Source organism: Taudactylus pleione, unplaced genomic scaffold, assembly GCF_031769625.1.
Source record: "Taudactylus pleione unplaced genomic scaffold, aTauple2 ptg001288l, whole genome shotgun sequence".
Lineage (NCBI taxonomy): Eukaryota > Metazoa > Chordata > Amphibia > Anura > Myobatrachidae > Taudactylus > Taudactylus pleione.
In genome coordinates, this window is record NW_028285688.1 from 494,853 (window position 1) to 511,464 (window position 16,612).

Sequence of the window (16,612 nt, forward strand, 5' to 3'; positions counted from 1 at the left end):
TTTCGATGTACTCGATTAATCTAATAAATAGCGGAGATGACGTATGATGCGAGCGGCCAGGGGGCGTTTTTTTCAAAATAGCAACCGCATGTTTTGTTTGCTCGTTCAGACATAGAGGCGTCAACAGACCGCAAAGAGCGAGCACTTAATTTAAATATCCGGCCCCTTTTTCAGAACGTCCGTCCGCAAATAGCGTTCGGCTCTGAATCAGGCCCATAATTCACCCATTTAATGGAATCATTGTAAAATGTCATATCTTCTTTCTTCTTGTTTCATGCTGAATGTTGGAATTTTAGGATTGTAGCTGGAGGAGCAGCTTTGCAAAATGCCATCATTCCAGACACAGCAAAGGCTTTCAACTTCCAATTGGCATATGACCTTACGTATGAAATGGTAAGACTGCGTAGGCATTATATATATCCGCCTATTAAAGGAGATGTCTTTATTGGTTCCACATAAACTGATGAATTGTATTATGTTCAAGACACACTTGCATACCTCCCAATATCGGCCAATGTTCATTCGGGACAGGGAGGGCGGCTACAGAAAACCGCGTCATAGTGGCAGGGTCAGATTAAGTGTCGCATTGGCCTGGGGCTAAATATTATCAAGGGCCTATAGTGAGAAGCCAAGGAGGTGTGACCAGTGCTCTGTGGACGTGGCCAGTACCCCCTACCAGTGTTTCCAATTTCTGTTCTGTTCGGATTTCTTGGTCTCAACCAGTTTTTTGTCCTGGATTTCCAGGAAAAAAATCCTGTAAATTTACTGGCACAGGAGAGCTGACAAAACTAAGTACAGTCGAAAAAAAATAAAAAACTGAAAAAAATCCAAAGGTGGAAACACTGCCCCCTACAATATCTGCCCCAATGTCTCTCTAAATAGCTAAAAGTTGAAATATTGCATAATTTCGTAAAGAAAATAGAAATACACTTTGAATAATTCTCTATCCGCCCCATTGTTAATTTGACCCTGCATAGTGGGACCTCCCCGGTCGGTGCTTTTCACCTTTTTTATGGATCTTCAGTGGATGCCACAGTTACATTGAAGAATTTTTATAAAATATATATATTTTTATAGACTTTTGTCTGATAAATACTACTGCAGGGTTATCAATGTAGGGATGGCCATTGGTGGGCTACCCATCAATGGTCACCATCGATGGTTCCACCATTTTATTACCATCAATGGCACAAAACCTTCTTTGGTGAACCATCAATGGTTTGCAACTCTCATTAGCCATCTCTGCCGGAGGGCATGGCAGGCCAGCATGGTCATGGTCAGCATTGGGGGTGAGGCTTAGCAGGCTACTGGGTGGCAGCGCTAAGCCCCATGATGTTGGGAACCAGAAAAAAACATTGCTTGCCAGTTTGCCATCGATGGCAGAGAACCATTGGATATCTGCCATCAATGCAAAACCATTGGCCATCGGTAGTTAACCATTGATGGTTCTTAACTATCGATGGTCAATGGTTATCTCTATGTCAATGTAAACATTATAACAGCTTGTGAATTCCATAGTATGTTCAAAGGGACTGATGCAGAGCAAGTACTTTGTTAGTTTGCACTAATTTGAGCAATTGCAAACATCTGCCTATCTGACATCTGGAACTATGACTGGAGAGGGCTGAGCGCTCGCAACTGGGTCGATGTATAGGTCCTGTGCACGCGCACGCGCAAGCCCCGGAGCGAGAGACAAATTCTCTCGCTCCGGAGCTCTCTACAAAAGGGGCGGCTGTCGATCGACAGCTCGCCCCGTTTTGTAGGGGTGGCAGGGGGGTTGTTTCACAAACGGAGGTGTTCCTTAAGGAACGCCTGCCGTTTTGTGGGCGGCCACACTGAAAACAGCAGTGATGTCAGTGGGAGCTTCCTGCTCGATCAGAGCAGGAAGCTCCCTGGGACTTGCGGTTGCTGAGACCCAACCTTAGGGTCTCGTCGCAAGCCCCGAGGGTCGCGATGGTCTTGACCATTGAGACCATCAACCTGGTCGGTCGCTAAAGCTGTGGGTGGTAACCCACAGCTTAGCTAGCGACCAGGAGGCCGCACTAGAAAATTCAAGCGGCCGCCCTCATTCAGAGCGAGCGGCCTCTGAATGAGGGCCATATACTGTACTGCTGATGCTGATCCGGGCATATCTCAAGATGTGGATATGGGCATCATATATCTCTGCATTAGCACCAAAGTGTTTGGCACAACATAATCAAAAAAGTTATTTTCTTTAAACTTTAGACCAAAGCAGTCTCCGATCACTACCCTGTGGAAGTGGAATTACTTGACGACCGTGAGTATAGTAATGGATTATGGACTTCATTCAGAGTCGGTCGAAGCGGCCGCACGGTCGTACGCAGCCGATGTTCGCTAAACTGCGCATGCGTAAAGGTCGCAATGCGCGTGCGCAAACTAGCGGCTACCATCAGAAATTTCTCTCTTCTTGAACACTGCCAGGTCGGTAGTTTGAGTGACAGATTGCGGCGTTTGTGGGTGGTAACAGGGGAAGGTGCTTGAAAACGGGGGAGTGGAGATCCGAACGCAGGCGTGCCTAAATATGCGAACGGCGTTTTAAGGGAGTGCATAATTAACAAAGTAGTGTCATTGCACACGTGACAGGGGAGGTTTTACACTGACATGATCGTAGAGCTTAAGAGAGGGTAAGGTCAACCTTTAGCTCTACGACCAGTTCCGATGGTTTCCGATGCTCGCGATTAATCCTTATATAGCCGGAGATGACGTGTAATGCATACGAGATGGGGACGTTTTTTTAGCGAACCGATCGCATCCTCCCCTTAGTCGGCCAGCTAACGATCCGACCTTAGGGACGCAACATGCGTGTGCATCATTTGCATATCCGGCCCCTTTTCCTATACGACCGTGCGGCCGCAACGACCGACTCTGAATGAGGTCCAATATGCTTATGTTATATATTAAAAATATTAAAGTATAATGTTATACAGATAAGTTTAATGCAGTTGGAAACTCAAGGGACAAATCGGAGCAGGACATTGTGAGATCAGTCGTGTTGGAATGTCTGTATGCATGTAACATAGTTGAAGGCAAAACCCTGGGAAGGGAACGGTTGGAGTCCTGAACTCCTGGGGGTATGTTTTATATAGTGCAGGATTTTGGATGTGGAGATGTTGCCCATAGCAACCAATCAGATTCTAGCTATTATTTTCTAGAAGGCGCTAGATAAATTGAAAGCAGAATCCGATTGGTTGCTATGGGCAATATCTCCACTTCTAAAAACCCACACTTTAGTAAATATACCCCTTGAATTCTCTGCTTCTCTTTGCAGAAAACAAATGTATTCAAAAGTTACACATTATTGCATTATTTATTTATGCATTAACAGCTGTCATTTATATAGTGCACACATATTCCGCAGCGCTTTACAGAGGACATTTAGTCTTTCACATCAGTCCCTGCTACCCCAATGGAGTTTACACTTTATATTCCCTTCCACATGCACACACACACACCTAGGCTTCATTTGAGTCAGAAGCCAATTTACATACCGTTATGTTTCTGGATTGCGTGTGGAAAATGGAGCACCCGTACGAAACTCATGAAGACACGAGAAGAACATACAAACTCTACACAGATTGGTACATGTTTGGAATTGATGCCATGATCCCAGTGCTGTGATGCAGCAAAGCTACTATTGTGCTGCTTTGATATGTGGCTAGCATATAGTAACCTATTATATTATTATACTGAATAAATTATCAGCATATTATACTAGTCACACTGCTCCAGCTCCTTCTGTTCCCCATCTTTACCAGTCTCCTCTACTGTCTGGTTGTCTTCTGGAAGACACCTGCCAGATTTCTTTGAGCTGGTTCCAGCAATTAGACCTCCGATCCGCATGCAGCAACACCACTATAGGTTTCTATTAGATGGCGTTACCCTATAATAGCCTATGGCTTACATTTTTGCTAATTTTATTTCGAAGAGGGATCGGGATGATCCTTCTCCATAACATACAGATTAACATGCAAATCATTTCAGAAATAAAAAAGAATAACACAGACTTTTTAGGATACTTACAACGAGGCCAAAAATCTGTTGTGCAAGAGATCACACGAAATTAGCTTGGTACATCTTAGCCAGTGGCGTCACAAGGGGGGTGCGGGGGGTGTCACCCATTGAGGGGTGACACCAAGATGCAGACTCCCCCTCAGTGACAGGAGCCGGGTGCTGCACTGTAGTATGACACTGTGTGGGAGCCGGAACTGCACACAGGGCAGTCCGCACCTCTTGCACCCCCCTGGCCCTCCCAGTAAAAAGCACAGGAGTTTGGACTACGGGGTTCGGGCCACGAGGCCATGCCCCCTTCTCGCATGGCCATGCCGCAAGCACGGCATCCCTCCCCGCACCAGGTGACACTGCGGGGAGGGACGACACTGATCTCAGCCTAAGGCTTCTCCCCGGAAATGGACTTTGAATGTGGAGTGACACTCCTTTTAATGGACACACAGCTCTACCTTTGTTTCTTCCTCAAACAGATTTAATCTGTCAATTTAGCAGAGCCAAATTACACCTCTTGTCATAATGATATGTGACTTGCATTATCCATCCGGCAGAAAATATTTGGAATTCAATGGTCTGCAACAGCATATAACCTGGTTCATTTAACTTTCCTCTGGCTTCAAAAGGTTTTGTCACCTTCATAGGGCAGTGACACAATTTCTTTGTGCTCTCAAACAAGAAGCAGGGGCGTATCTATAATGGGTGCAGGGTGTGCGGTCAACATGGGCCGCGGCCATTTTCCCGGTTACCTGTGCATATACTATGGACTCTGGGCACACTCTAGTGCCCAGAGTCTATAACTCCGGCACTGGCCGCGCACAGCTCAGCGCGCTTCCGGCCGTCGGACGGAGAGGAGGGGGCCCGCATCGGAGACTGCACACGGGCCCACTCCTCTCTAGAAACGCCCCTGACAAGAAGATAAGGAGATCTGGAACACACAGGGCCGTAACTAGGGTGGTGCGACCTGTTTGGGCCTGTCAGTGTTCCTGTTCATTATCATTCTCACTTGTAGCTTCCCCTTCTTTTATCCCCAGCATCTCCTGGCCTCCCCTCTCTCTTCCCTGGCCCATCCCCATGAGGCCATGGCCCTTTTTCAGGTGTCCCTATTTAAAAAATGGGGGGGGGAGGGGGCGCCACTGCTCTTTCTGGCACAGGGCACCAAAAAGTCTAGTTACGGCTCTGGGAACACAGATCTCCCTTTTCAGGGGTCATGTTTAGTAAAGTAACCAATGTTGTCCTGCCCCTTTGATGGCAATGCTGACTTATGTATATACATAGTAGCAACGGACATACCATTTGAAAATAACATATTATCCATACAGAATAACATGGGTACAACATACAATTTGCACAATCCCATGTTTAAAGATCAGATACTGTGAACGATCATGACAGTCTAGCTGCTGCATTTAAGATGGAGTGGATAAATGGTTGAGGCAATGCCAGATAAGAGGACATCGCAGCTATCAAGGCGGGAAATGATGAGATGGTGGATGAGAGTTTGCTTAGCATCTTGGGTAAGAAAAGGGCATGTTTATTGAGGCTTCAGTGAAGATACACTAAGTACAGAGAGGAAAATGGGGGGGATTTCATATTACAAAATAATGAGATCATGGTAAGAACAGAGAGAGAAGTCAATACATAGAGCGAAAAGGAAGGAAGGGGGGGGGGGGTGGCGGGATTCCGACCAGTGGGTATCAATGGCTTAGGCTGGCTCAGAGGCTGTAGGAAAATGGATAAGAAACTCTATGACGATCCAACAAGGATGTTCAGATTGCAGATAATTTGAGAGGTCTGTTAGTGATATTACAAGAGATATATTCCACACTATAGACAAACTACATCTTCTAGACAAAGGAGGGGGATTTTCCCTTTTCCAGAAGGAAGAATAATTGTACATTGGGTGTCAATAGAATCTGTGTTTTGCCAATATTTTTAAGGTGCAGGTGCCAGTACAGGGAGTGAGACTGAATGTGAGGAATAGAGCAGAGGGTGACACCAAGGCAGTGCGATGGGGAGACTGAGGAAATGTTGCTATTGTTGATGGTGAGGGGAACTTAAGGGGAAGTAGTGACTTTGGATGGAGATGTTGATCTTTAGTTAGCGCTGGGACATCCATGCGGCAGATAGCAGGGAGACAGTGGTTACAGAAGAGTGGTGGAGTGGAAGATTATGGTGTTGTGGAGAGAGTGGTGGTACTAAAGGCTGAATGAGAGAATTACTCCTCCAAAAGAATATTAATACAGCAAGAAAATCAGAGAGCAGATAACAGAGCCTTTGGGGAACCCAACAGATAGTACGAGTAGCGTGGAGGATATGCCAGAAGCAGGGCTTTGCTGTAAACATACCATTAATCATTTTTGTGACACCATTTCAGTGGAATGCTGGGAGTCGGAGCTCAATTGCAGAGAATGGAGAGAGTGGATAGAAAATTTAATAAACGGTTGTACTAGTTCATTAAGCGGTTTGGAGGCCAATGGGATGATAGAAAGAGTGAGGTAGCTGGACTGGCTGGGTCAAGAGATGGATTCTTTAGTATTGGTGAAATGGAACATGTTTAAAGTGTGAGGGAAATTTGACAGTGGAGAAAGGCCCTCATTCAGAGCTGAACGCTCTGAGCAGAACACTCGCTCTGAATCAGGGCCGTCCTATTTAAATGTGGAGCGGCCTTATGGACGCTCGCATAGCTGTGGGTTACCACCCACAGCTTATGCGAGCGTCCATGATGATGGTCGCGATGGTCAAGACCATCGCGACCATCCGGCTTGCGATGAGACCCTTGCGGTAGGGTCTCGCTGCCGCAAGCCCAGGAGTGATTTTGGCTCTATCAGAGCCAAAGTCACTCCCACTGACATCATTTCTGATGTCAGTGGGGCCGGACTCAGACGGTAGGCGTTCCCATGGGAACGCCTCCGTCTGGCCGCCACGCCCCCGGCACGCCCACCAAAGGGGGTGTGCTGTCAGTCACCATCGACAGCACGCCCCCTTTGGTGCGAGACCCCGAGCGACGTATTTCTCGGCGCTCGCCGGGTCTCGCGCATGCGCACGACGGAGCTCCCTCCGTCGTGCGCATGCGCATTCTCACAACATGGACCCGCTTGCGAGCGAACTTTGCTCGCAAGCGGGTCTGAATGACCCCCAAAGTCTGTTGCAGAGGTTAGCTAGAAGAGAACATGCAGAGGGGGAGAGGGAGCAGAGACCTAGGGAAAGAATAGGGTTGGAGCAAGTTGTAGGTGAGCTGATGAGATGACTGCAGAGACTTCATTTTTGGATCCTGGCCAGAATTAATTGGTGGTAGATTGGAGAGTGTAGGAGATGATGGGTGGGGTATTTGGCATGAGCAAATATCTTGTCAAATGTTTTTTTATTTCTGATGTAGGTGGCAAAATCATAGTCTATGAGGTAGAAACTAGGGGCCTGATTCAGAGCCGGTCGCTATTTGCGCTCGCTCGTCCAGAAAATAGGGGTGGCTATTCAAATGAACCATTCGCCGTTTGCGGTCTGTTCACGCCTCTAGGTCTGAACGAGCGAACAAAACTTGCGGTCGTTTTTTGGGAGACTACGCCCCCTGGCTGCTCGCATCCTACGTCGTGTCCGCTATTTATTAGATTAATCGAGTACATCGACCAGCGTATGAACTGCTCGCTATTCTTGTGGTTGGTTTTTCCTACCACAATTTTGCGAGCAGTTCTGGCTAAAAAATAACCCAGTGACGTGGTCAATGACGCTGCTATTTTAATTATGCACACCCATAAAACGCCCGTTTTGACCTTTAAGCACGCCTGCGATCGGATCTCCACTCCCCGTTTTCAAGCACCTTCCCCTGTTACCACCCACATACGCCTCATCCTGTCACTCAAATTATCAGGCATTCGCTATTTTGCGAGCACATGAATTTCGGCCGCACTGACTGGTTCGCGCATGCGTATAACGATCCGTACGCATGCGCAGTTGGGCAAACATCGCTCGGAGCGAACGAGCTGCCGCTTACGAATCAGGCCCTAGGATCAGTTGCAGGTGGGCAGAGACACAAAATGAAGGTTGCAAAGAGGCGGTCGCCCCATTTCTCACAGAGCTTACTGTGTTCACCAGTTGCATCCAGGTGTTGTTTAGTTTTAGTCACAGACCAGTATGGCTAACTAGCAACCAACAAAGGAAGAAGGCAAAAAGGTAGGGCAAGTCACATACAAACAGTAACTGGACAAAAATAAAAGCTAAGATCAGCACGGGCAGCAAGGAACGGTGGTAAGGAATAAATTGAAGGTCAGAATCAATAATACAACATTAAATAACAAGCAGTTTAGAAAGTAAAATCTATAATGGGTTCCTGGATTTATATATGAGCTGTCACTTTAAGGCACATGTGTACGTACTTCCATGACCTGTGCAACACACGGCACAGACCACAAAATGTTCAAGATTAGTCATGGATGCGGCAATTTAGATGGAGAACAACTGATTGTATTAGCTGACCCCCTCACCCTAGCTGTGCTGCCTCTCCTTCATCAGCAACTCTTTTCTGACAAGTAGGGATGGCCATCAACCATCAATGATTACCAAACATCGATGCTTAACCACTGATGGTCGATGGTTTTGCCATCAATGGCAGAGACTGTTGGTGGGTGAAATCATTGATGGTTTCCTGTCGATGGTTACACACCATCAATGTTAACCACCGACGGTACACAACGATGGCTAATCCACTGATGGCTATCCCTACTGACAAGCTGTAGTTTCAGAAATGACAGCGCTTCTTTACTCCTCAGCCGTACTCATGAGCTTCTATCGCTGGTGCCATTCTCCTCCTCTGTGGCAGGCTCTGAAGTTATTTCCTTTCACAACTCCCTAAACAGCGGCTCCAGGTTGGACTAGGTATAACATAATCCTGTGTTGTTCTCTTTTTCTAGTTTTTACAGGAGACCGAATAAATATCACTAATCACCTACACACAGCCAATCCAGCCATTTTGTGGTCTGAATATAAATATTCATTAAAAAAAAAGCCTCTATACATTGACTAGGAACTAATGAGGCCACTGACACAGAATGTGGACGCAGCAATTTTGTGGGATTAAACAATTTTTAAACCAATATTCTAAAGCAGCCTGTAAATTCACTAAGGGCCTGATTCCGCAAGCAACGCACAGGAGAGAACGCACGCACTTGGCCGATGTTTTTGTACTGCGTATGCATCGCACTGCAGGTGCGCGAACTAGCCAGTGCATTCGGCTACACGCAGGGTGCACGCAGACCCCTTCCCATATTGATTGACAGAAAGTGCCGTTTGCGGGTGGTGATGGGGGGGTGGTCAGGCGAACGCAGGCGTTCATAATTAAGCCAGTGCGGCGACGCACTCAGTGATGAGACTCCATGCACACAGGAAGTTGCCAAGATCTTGCGCGAGGTCTGGTCAACCACTATTATGCAAATGTGATCGATGGTTCTCGATGTTACCGATGTTTACGCCATCTTGCGTACTCATCAGACTTTGAGTAAAGGGAGATGGGCGGCTTAATATAGGGCTGGGCGTCTGCATCTTGTGCTGCTGTCTCCATGCGTATGCATTGATTAGCATATTCTCGCAGCGGACGGGGGCGTGCGTTCTTTCCTTTGCATTGCTTGCTGAATCAGACCCTAAGAACAAGAGACCTCATAAAGACACGTGGTTGAGGCAGCCATTTTAAAGACTGTGCCAATATTCTAAAGCGGCCTATCACTTTACTAGGAAACAGTGATATCACTGAGTCACTTAATGCTTCAGTGACATCATTAGTTCCTAGTGAATAGGCTGTATCGTTCATTATGAATATTGGTTTAGCACACAAAATGTCTGTCTACTGTGTGTAGATAAAAGATACACTATAATCACTTTGGGCCTGATTCAGTGATGGATACAAATGCCGTTGTGACTGCATCTTGTACACAGCGGCTGTGCGAAAATATGCAAATGTCGTAGTCGCTGCAGATCCACCGCTTGCGTACAAAGACGCAGCCATCGGACGTACAATGGTCAATCACTCTGGGTAACCCTAAGGTCGCACAGAATGGGCGATGAAACTAAGACGCCAGAGCCTTAACAACTGCGTAAGGGATCGCAGTCGCAGGCTGCGACGCCCCAGAAAACGGTCGCAACGCGCTTGTGTTTTAGTCACCACTCCCCAGTTACCTGCCTCAAACGGTCCCTGTCTGACTATCACTTTGAGAATAAATCCTCCCTGTGACCGCTATCCCAAGACCATCGCGGCATATATACGCAGTGCGACTGACTAATTCAAAGGTGAATAAAATCGTCCATTTGCGAAAACATCGGATTTGTGTCCATCTCTAAATCAGGCTCTTTGTCTGCTTACCTAATGCCGGGGTACATTTTTATTTTCAGGATGTGCCCCCTTTTTTTTTTTTGGTCTCTGATTGTAATTTCAGCAATTAAACAGACCCAGATGATATAAAATAATTTGAACTGCTAATTTTTCCTTCCTTCTGCAGCCTTGTACAACAATGAGCGATTCAGCATCAGCGCTAATGTTGGGATAAGCGGAGGCCTGTCCCTAAATGGCGTCTGTGACTGCGTCGGGGTGGATTTCACATCCTGTGTGGGGCGCTGTGGTGCCAACTCAAATAGCTACCCATGTAACTGTAACGCCTCCTGTAGCAGCAGCAATAAGTGTTGTGCCGACTATCAGGATTCCTGTAAAGTATAATTTCGTCAACCACCATCTAAACTTGTATAAACATACACTGTGCAAGAATGAGAAGTAAGAAATGTTTATGCTACCAATAAACAATATATGTTTAGTGTGCTGTGACACCACTTCTTTAGTACTGTCCACTGCTGATTTACTTAGATGACTGTTGGTTTGTCTCAATGATGTCAATGGTTCCTAGTGATTGCCCCACGAAATTGCTGCCTTCACGGGTGTAGGGAAAATAAACTTGTCTGTTCTGTAGCCGCCCTGTTACTAGCCCATGCAGAGAAGAATCCAACTTTCAATGTAAAGTGGGACGATAGCTCCTTGCTTCACCTTCACCATTTCCGGGAGGTCCAGTGATATAACCACATTCTTCTCTGGATGTATTAATGGAGCAAGTCCTAAGTCGATATGTTTGACTAGAGAACAAGTTCTGGAGTGCAATCCGAGATATTTTTCAGACTTAAGTTGGATCTTAAGATGTAAGGGGATATTTAACAATCACATTATCAGACAAGTACTCTTTGATTGCAACAATAGGAAAAAGTATACATTATATACACATAAGGTCAAGAAGAAGAGTTTACCCAGGCCATGCGTTGGAGATTATGGTGGCAGTAGATAGGGTTCTGCCAATTATTGTCCCCATTTGAGCCGAGTAGTGTAGGAGAAATGTACTATTTGAACTGATACAGGTTGAGTCTCCCATATCCAAATATTCCGAAATACGGAATATTCCGAAATACGGAATAATTTTGGCATGACTGAGATAATGAAACCTTTGAATTTTGATGGTTCTATGTACACAAACTTTGTCTAAGGCACAAATTATTAAAAATATTGTTTAAAATTACCTTCAGGCTGTGTGTATAAGGTAGCGTTCCCGCTAGGCTGTTTTAGTGGGGCGCGGCGCCCTGCCCTCCTTCTGGAGGGCAAAAAGCACCCTGCCCTCCAGGAGGAGGGCAAAAAGCGCCCTGCCCTCACAGCCTGCGGGAGCCGTTCTCACCCGCGGGACGCAGTGTCCCGCGGGTGGAGAAACATGCGGTGACCCGGTCACCGCCGGAGAATAGACGCCGGGCGCATGCGCCCGGCATCTATTCTCCCTGTCTGCAGGGCTTGGGGGCTGCCCGGCGTGTCCGTAAGTGCCGGGCACGCCCCCAAGAGTGACGAACAGGGGACGCGTCTTATAGACACGCCCCCTTTTCCGATGACCACGCCCCCTTCTCGGACGCGCGCGCCTTCGTCGCGCGCGCGTGCATGCCCTCTCTAGCTCCGGCGCCCTGCCTCCCGCCGGAGCTAGAAGGAACACTATATAAGGTGTATATGAAACATAACTGAATTTCATTTCTGTACACAAACTTTGTCTGAGCCACAAAATTATTGAAAATATTGTATAAAATTACCTGCAGGCTGTGTGTATAAGGTGTATATAACACATAAATGCATTCTGTGTGTATATTGGGGTCTCATTCCTAAGATATTTCATTATGATATGCAATTATTCCAAAATACGGAATATTCCGTTATCCAAAATACCCCTGGTCCCAAGCATTTTGGATATCGGAGACCCAGCCTGTAGCTTCCAATTTGCAGGTCACACCCCTTCTTAATTTTTTTTTTTCAATTCACTCTCTAGATTCCGCACACAGCAGTGGCTTCTGCCAAGACTGCATACAGCCTAGAGCAGGGGTTCTCAACTCCAGTCCCCAAGTACAACCAACAGGTCATGTTTTGTGGATTTCTTTAATGATGCACAAGTGAGTAATCAATTTTGTGTGGTCAGTAATTATGCAATCTGCTTAGACAGATATTCTCAAAGAATGACCTGCTGGTGATACTTGGGGGTTGAGGCTGATAACCACTGGAATAAAGAGAGATTTTTTTTTTGCAATCAAATACACTGTGTCTGCACTGTATTAAGCAGCTCCATTGGTGCCCAGAGAATCTGTATGGTGGCCTTATACACCCACATTGTGCATGTAAGGGCATGCAGAAGGTGCAAGGCTCAACAATGAGGTTGTGTAAGCTTAGGACATGTGGTGTGGCCTGACAGATCAGCATGGTATCCAATCCCTGGCCTCTTTTCTGAAATTCTGTGGTATGGTTTATTTTTTGCAGATGCAGTTTCAAGTATATATACACATGCATTCAGTATATATATATATATTAGGGGTGTGCACCGGACACTTTTCGTGTTTTGTGTTTTGGTTTTGGATCTGGATCTTTCTTCGTGTTTTGGATCTGGATTGGTTTTGCCAAAACCACCCTTCCGTGTTTTGGGTTCTGGGTTTTGTGTTTTGGATCTGGATTTTTTCTTAAAAAATAAAAAAAACCCGCTAAAATCACATAAATGGGCCTTTTTTTTGTTCCTACGCTATTAATAACCCCAATAACATTAATTTCCACTCATTTCCACTCTATTCTGAACACCTCACACCTCACAATATTGTTTTTAGGCCAAAAGGTTGTACCGAGGAAGCTGGATGACTATGCTAAGCGACACAAGGGGGCGGCACAAACACGTGGCCCATCTAGGAGTGGCAGACAGGAAGCCAATCAGCGTTATGGTGCCCATTTGCATGTAGCACGAACCCGGGAGATCCGTGCTACATGCATCTGTGTGATTGGCACAGAGCAATGACAGGTCCGTGAGACCCGTCTGTGCTGCTGTGGTAAAAAAAAAAAAAAAAACCTGTGTAAAAAAAGAAAAAAATGGCGTGCACCCCCCCAAAAAAGAGCAACCAGCCCCGGGCATTAGTAACCCAGTGCTGGGTGTGCTTAAATACAGGGGACAAACGACGTAGGGGTCCCCTGTACTTAAGCACAACCAGCACCGGGCTAGTCAGAACCAGCGCTGGTTGCCAAAATACGGGGGACAAACGACGTAGGGGTCCCCTGTATTCTGCGCAACCAGCTCTGGGCTCTGATCCGGTCCTGGTTCTGGAAATATAGGGGACAAAAAATGAGTAGGGTTCCCCTGTATGTTCCAGAACCAGCACTGGACTTTTTATAGCGGGGGGCTGATGCCACAGCCAGGGGAGCCCTTTCACCGGGCCCCCCAGCCGCAGCATCAACCCTGACCGCTAGTCAGCCCAGGCCGGGGATCCCTGGAGAGCTGGGGACCCCCCCAATAAAGGGGTCACCCTCTCCAGGGCACCCCAGGCCCAGGCTGATAGCCCGGGGCTATCCCCGCCACCCCTGGTGGCGGTGGGTGGCGGGTTGATTGTGTGGTGTGGTGTAAATAAAGAATATCAAACATTGTCTTTACAAGTAGAACTGCAAGTCCCAGCTAGCCTGCCCCGCATGCTGGTACTTGGAGAACCACAAGTACCAGCATGCAGGGCATTAAGGGCCCACTAGTACCTGTAGTTCACCTGTAAAAAAAATGTTTAAAAAAACACAGGACACACACACCGTGACAGTATAAGTTTATTAAACATACATACACACACACACATGTACACATACTCACCTATGTAACCTGTAGCATCGGTCCACTTGTCCGGTAAAGTATCCCTAGGGGACCTGTGAAAAAAAACATACTCACCATCTCCTATGCGAGGTTCTGTCCTCTTCGTTCCAAAGTAGGCATCCCCGGACTTGGCAAAAAAAAAAAACGAAAACGCGATCCACGAACTTAGTACCGTTCTATAGAACGGTACTTCCCGAATGAGAGCTTAGCGGCGGGGTATCACCATGGAAACCCCGCTGCTAAGCGTTCATTGGCTGAGAGAGGTCATCTCCCGTCTCTCAGCCAATGAACGGCTCCCTCCATTGTAGTCAATGGTGGGAACCGCAGGGTAAACTTTAATAACCTTGCGGCTCCCAGCATTGACTACAATGGAGGGAGCCGTTCATTGGCTGAGAGAGACGGGAGATGGCCTCTCTCAGCCAATGAACGCTTAGCAGCGGGGTTTCCATGGTGATACCCCGCCGCTAAGCTCTCATTCGGGAAGTACCGTTCTATAGAACGGTACTAAGTTCGTGGATCGCGTTTTCGTTTTTTTTTTTTTTGCCAAGTCCGGGGATGCCTACTTTGGAACGAAGAGGACAGAACCTCGCATAGGAGATGGTGAGTATGTTTTTTTTCACAGGTCCCCTATGGATACTTTACCGGACAAGTGGACCGATGCTACAGGGTTACATAGGTGAGTATGTGTACATGTGTGTGTGTGTGTGTGTGTGTATGTATGTTTAATAAACTTATACTGTCACGGTGTGTGTGTCCTGTGTTTTTTTTAAACATTTTTTTACAGGTGAACTACAGGTACTAGTGGGCCCTTAATGCCCTGCATGCTGGTACTTGTGGTTCTCCAAGTACCAGCATGCGGGGCAGGCTTGCTGGGACTTGCAGTTCTACTTGTAAAGACAATGTTTGATATTCTTTATTTACACCACACCACACAATCAACCCGCCACCCACCGCCACCAGGGGTGGCGGGGATAGCCCCGGGCTATCAGCCTGGGCCTGGGGTGCCCTGGAGAGGGTGACCCCTTTATTGGGGGGGTCCCCAGCTCTCCAGGGATCCCCGGCCTGGGCTGACTAGCGGTCAGGGCTGATGCTGCGGCTGGGGGGCCCGGTGAAAGGGCTCCCCTGGCTGTGGCATCAGCCCCCCGCTAGAAAAAGTCCAGTGCTGGTTCTGGAACATACAGGGGAACCCTACTCATTTTTTTCCCCTGTATTTCCAGAACCAGGACCGGATCAGAGCCCAGAGCTGGTTGCGCAGAATACGGGGGACCCCTACGTCGTTTGTCCCCCGTATTTTGGCAACCAGCTCTGGTTCTGACTAGCCCGGTGCTGGTTGTGTTTAAGTACAGGGGACCCCTATGTCGTTTGTCCCCTGTATTTAAGCACACCCAGCACTGGGTCACTAATGCCCGGGGCTGGTTGCTCTTTTTTGGGGGGGGAGGACGCCATTTTTTTCTCTTTTTACACAGGTTTTTTTTTTTTTATTTACCACAGCAGCACAGACGGGTCTCACGGACCCGTTAGTGCTCTGTGTCAATGACACAGATGCAAGTAGCACGGATCTCCTGGTCCGTGCGTGCATCTGTGTCATTGAAATACACAGCAGCACAGACGGGTCTCACTGACCCATCTGTGCTCTGTGTCACTGTCAATCACACAGATGCATGTAGCACGGATCTCACGAGTCCGTGCTACATGCAAATGAGCACCATAATGCTGATTGGCTGAGAGCCGTGACAGACGGCTCTGTCAGCCAATCAGCACTTTGCCCATTAAAGGCAAAGGCATTTTTTTTTAAATGGCCGCTCGAGGCAAAACCTCGAGATCCGACAGCAGATCTCGAGGTTTTGCCTCGGGAGAGGGATCCGGGGCAGACAGGGAGATCCGAGCTTGGGCTCGGATCGCCCCGGATCCCCGAAGTTCGGGTGGGTTCGGTTCTCAGGGAACCGAACCCGCTCATCCCTAATATATATATATATATATATTAGAGATGAGTGGGTCCGGTTCCCTGCACTGCTCGGATCTCCCTGCCTGCCCCAGATCCCAGACCCGAGGCAAAACCTTGCGACCCCTCTGTCGAGTTGCGAGGTTTTGTTTTCAGCGGGCTTAACGTTGATTGGCTGAGAGAGCCGTCTGTCACGGCTCTCAGCCAATCAGCGTTAAGCCCATTGAAACCACTACAAAGGAGGAAAAAAAGATGGCGCCCACCATCCCCCGCCGCCTGACGTTGCTGGCATCCCCCGCTGCCGACACCCCCACTGGCAGCATCCCCCGCTGCCGACACGACCGCTGCCGACACTCCTGCACTGCTGCCCAACGTACTGAGGACACCGTCAGCGACCCCTACACTGCCGACACTCCCACAGTGAGAACACCACCAGCACCCCTGCACTGCCGACACAGTCAGCAAACCTGCACAGAGGACACCGCTG

The 16,612-nt window shown here is 47.7% G+C and overlaps 1 protein-coding gene across 1 annotated transcript in view; it reads left to right on the forward strand.

Moving 5' to 3' along the window:
- The window catches only part of LOC148443375 (deoxyribonuclease-1-like), a 62,877-nt gene extending 52,101 nt beyond the window's left edge, over positions 1 to 10,776 (forward strand). Inside the window, exons 7-9 of the mRNA XM_088462907.1 lie at positions 297 to 393; positions 2,227 to 2,278; positions 10,509 to 10,776. Of these exons, the coding sequence (XP_088319033.1) occupies positions 297 to 393; positions 2,227 to 2,278; positions 10,509 to 10,723 (364 nt within the window). The 3' untranslated portion in view covers positions 10,724 to 10,776. The remainder of the gene's footprint in view (positions 1 to 296; positions 394 to 2,226; positions 2,279 to 10,508) is intronic.
- Positions 10,777 to 16,612: the final 5,836 nt, after the last annotated feature.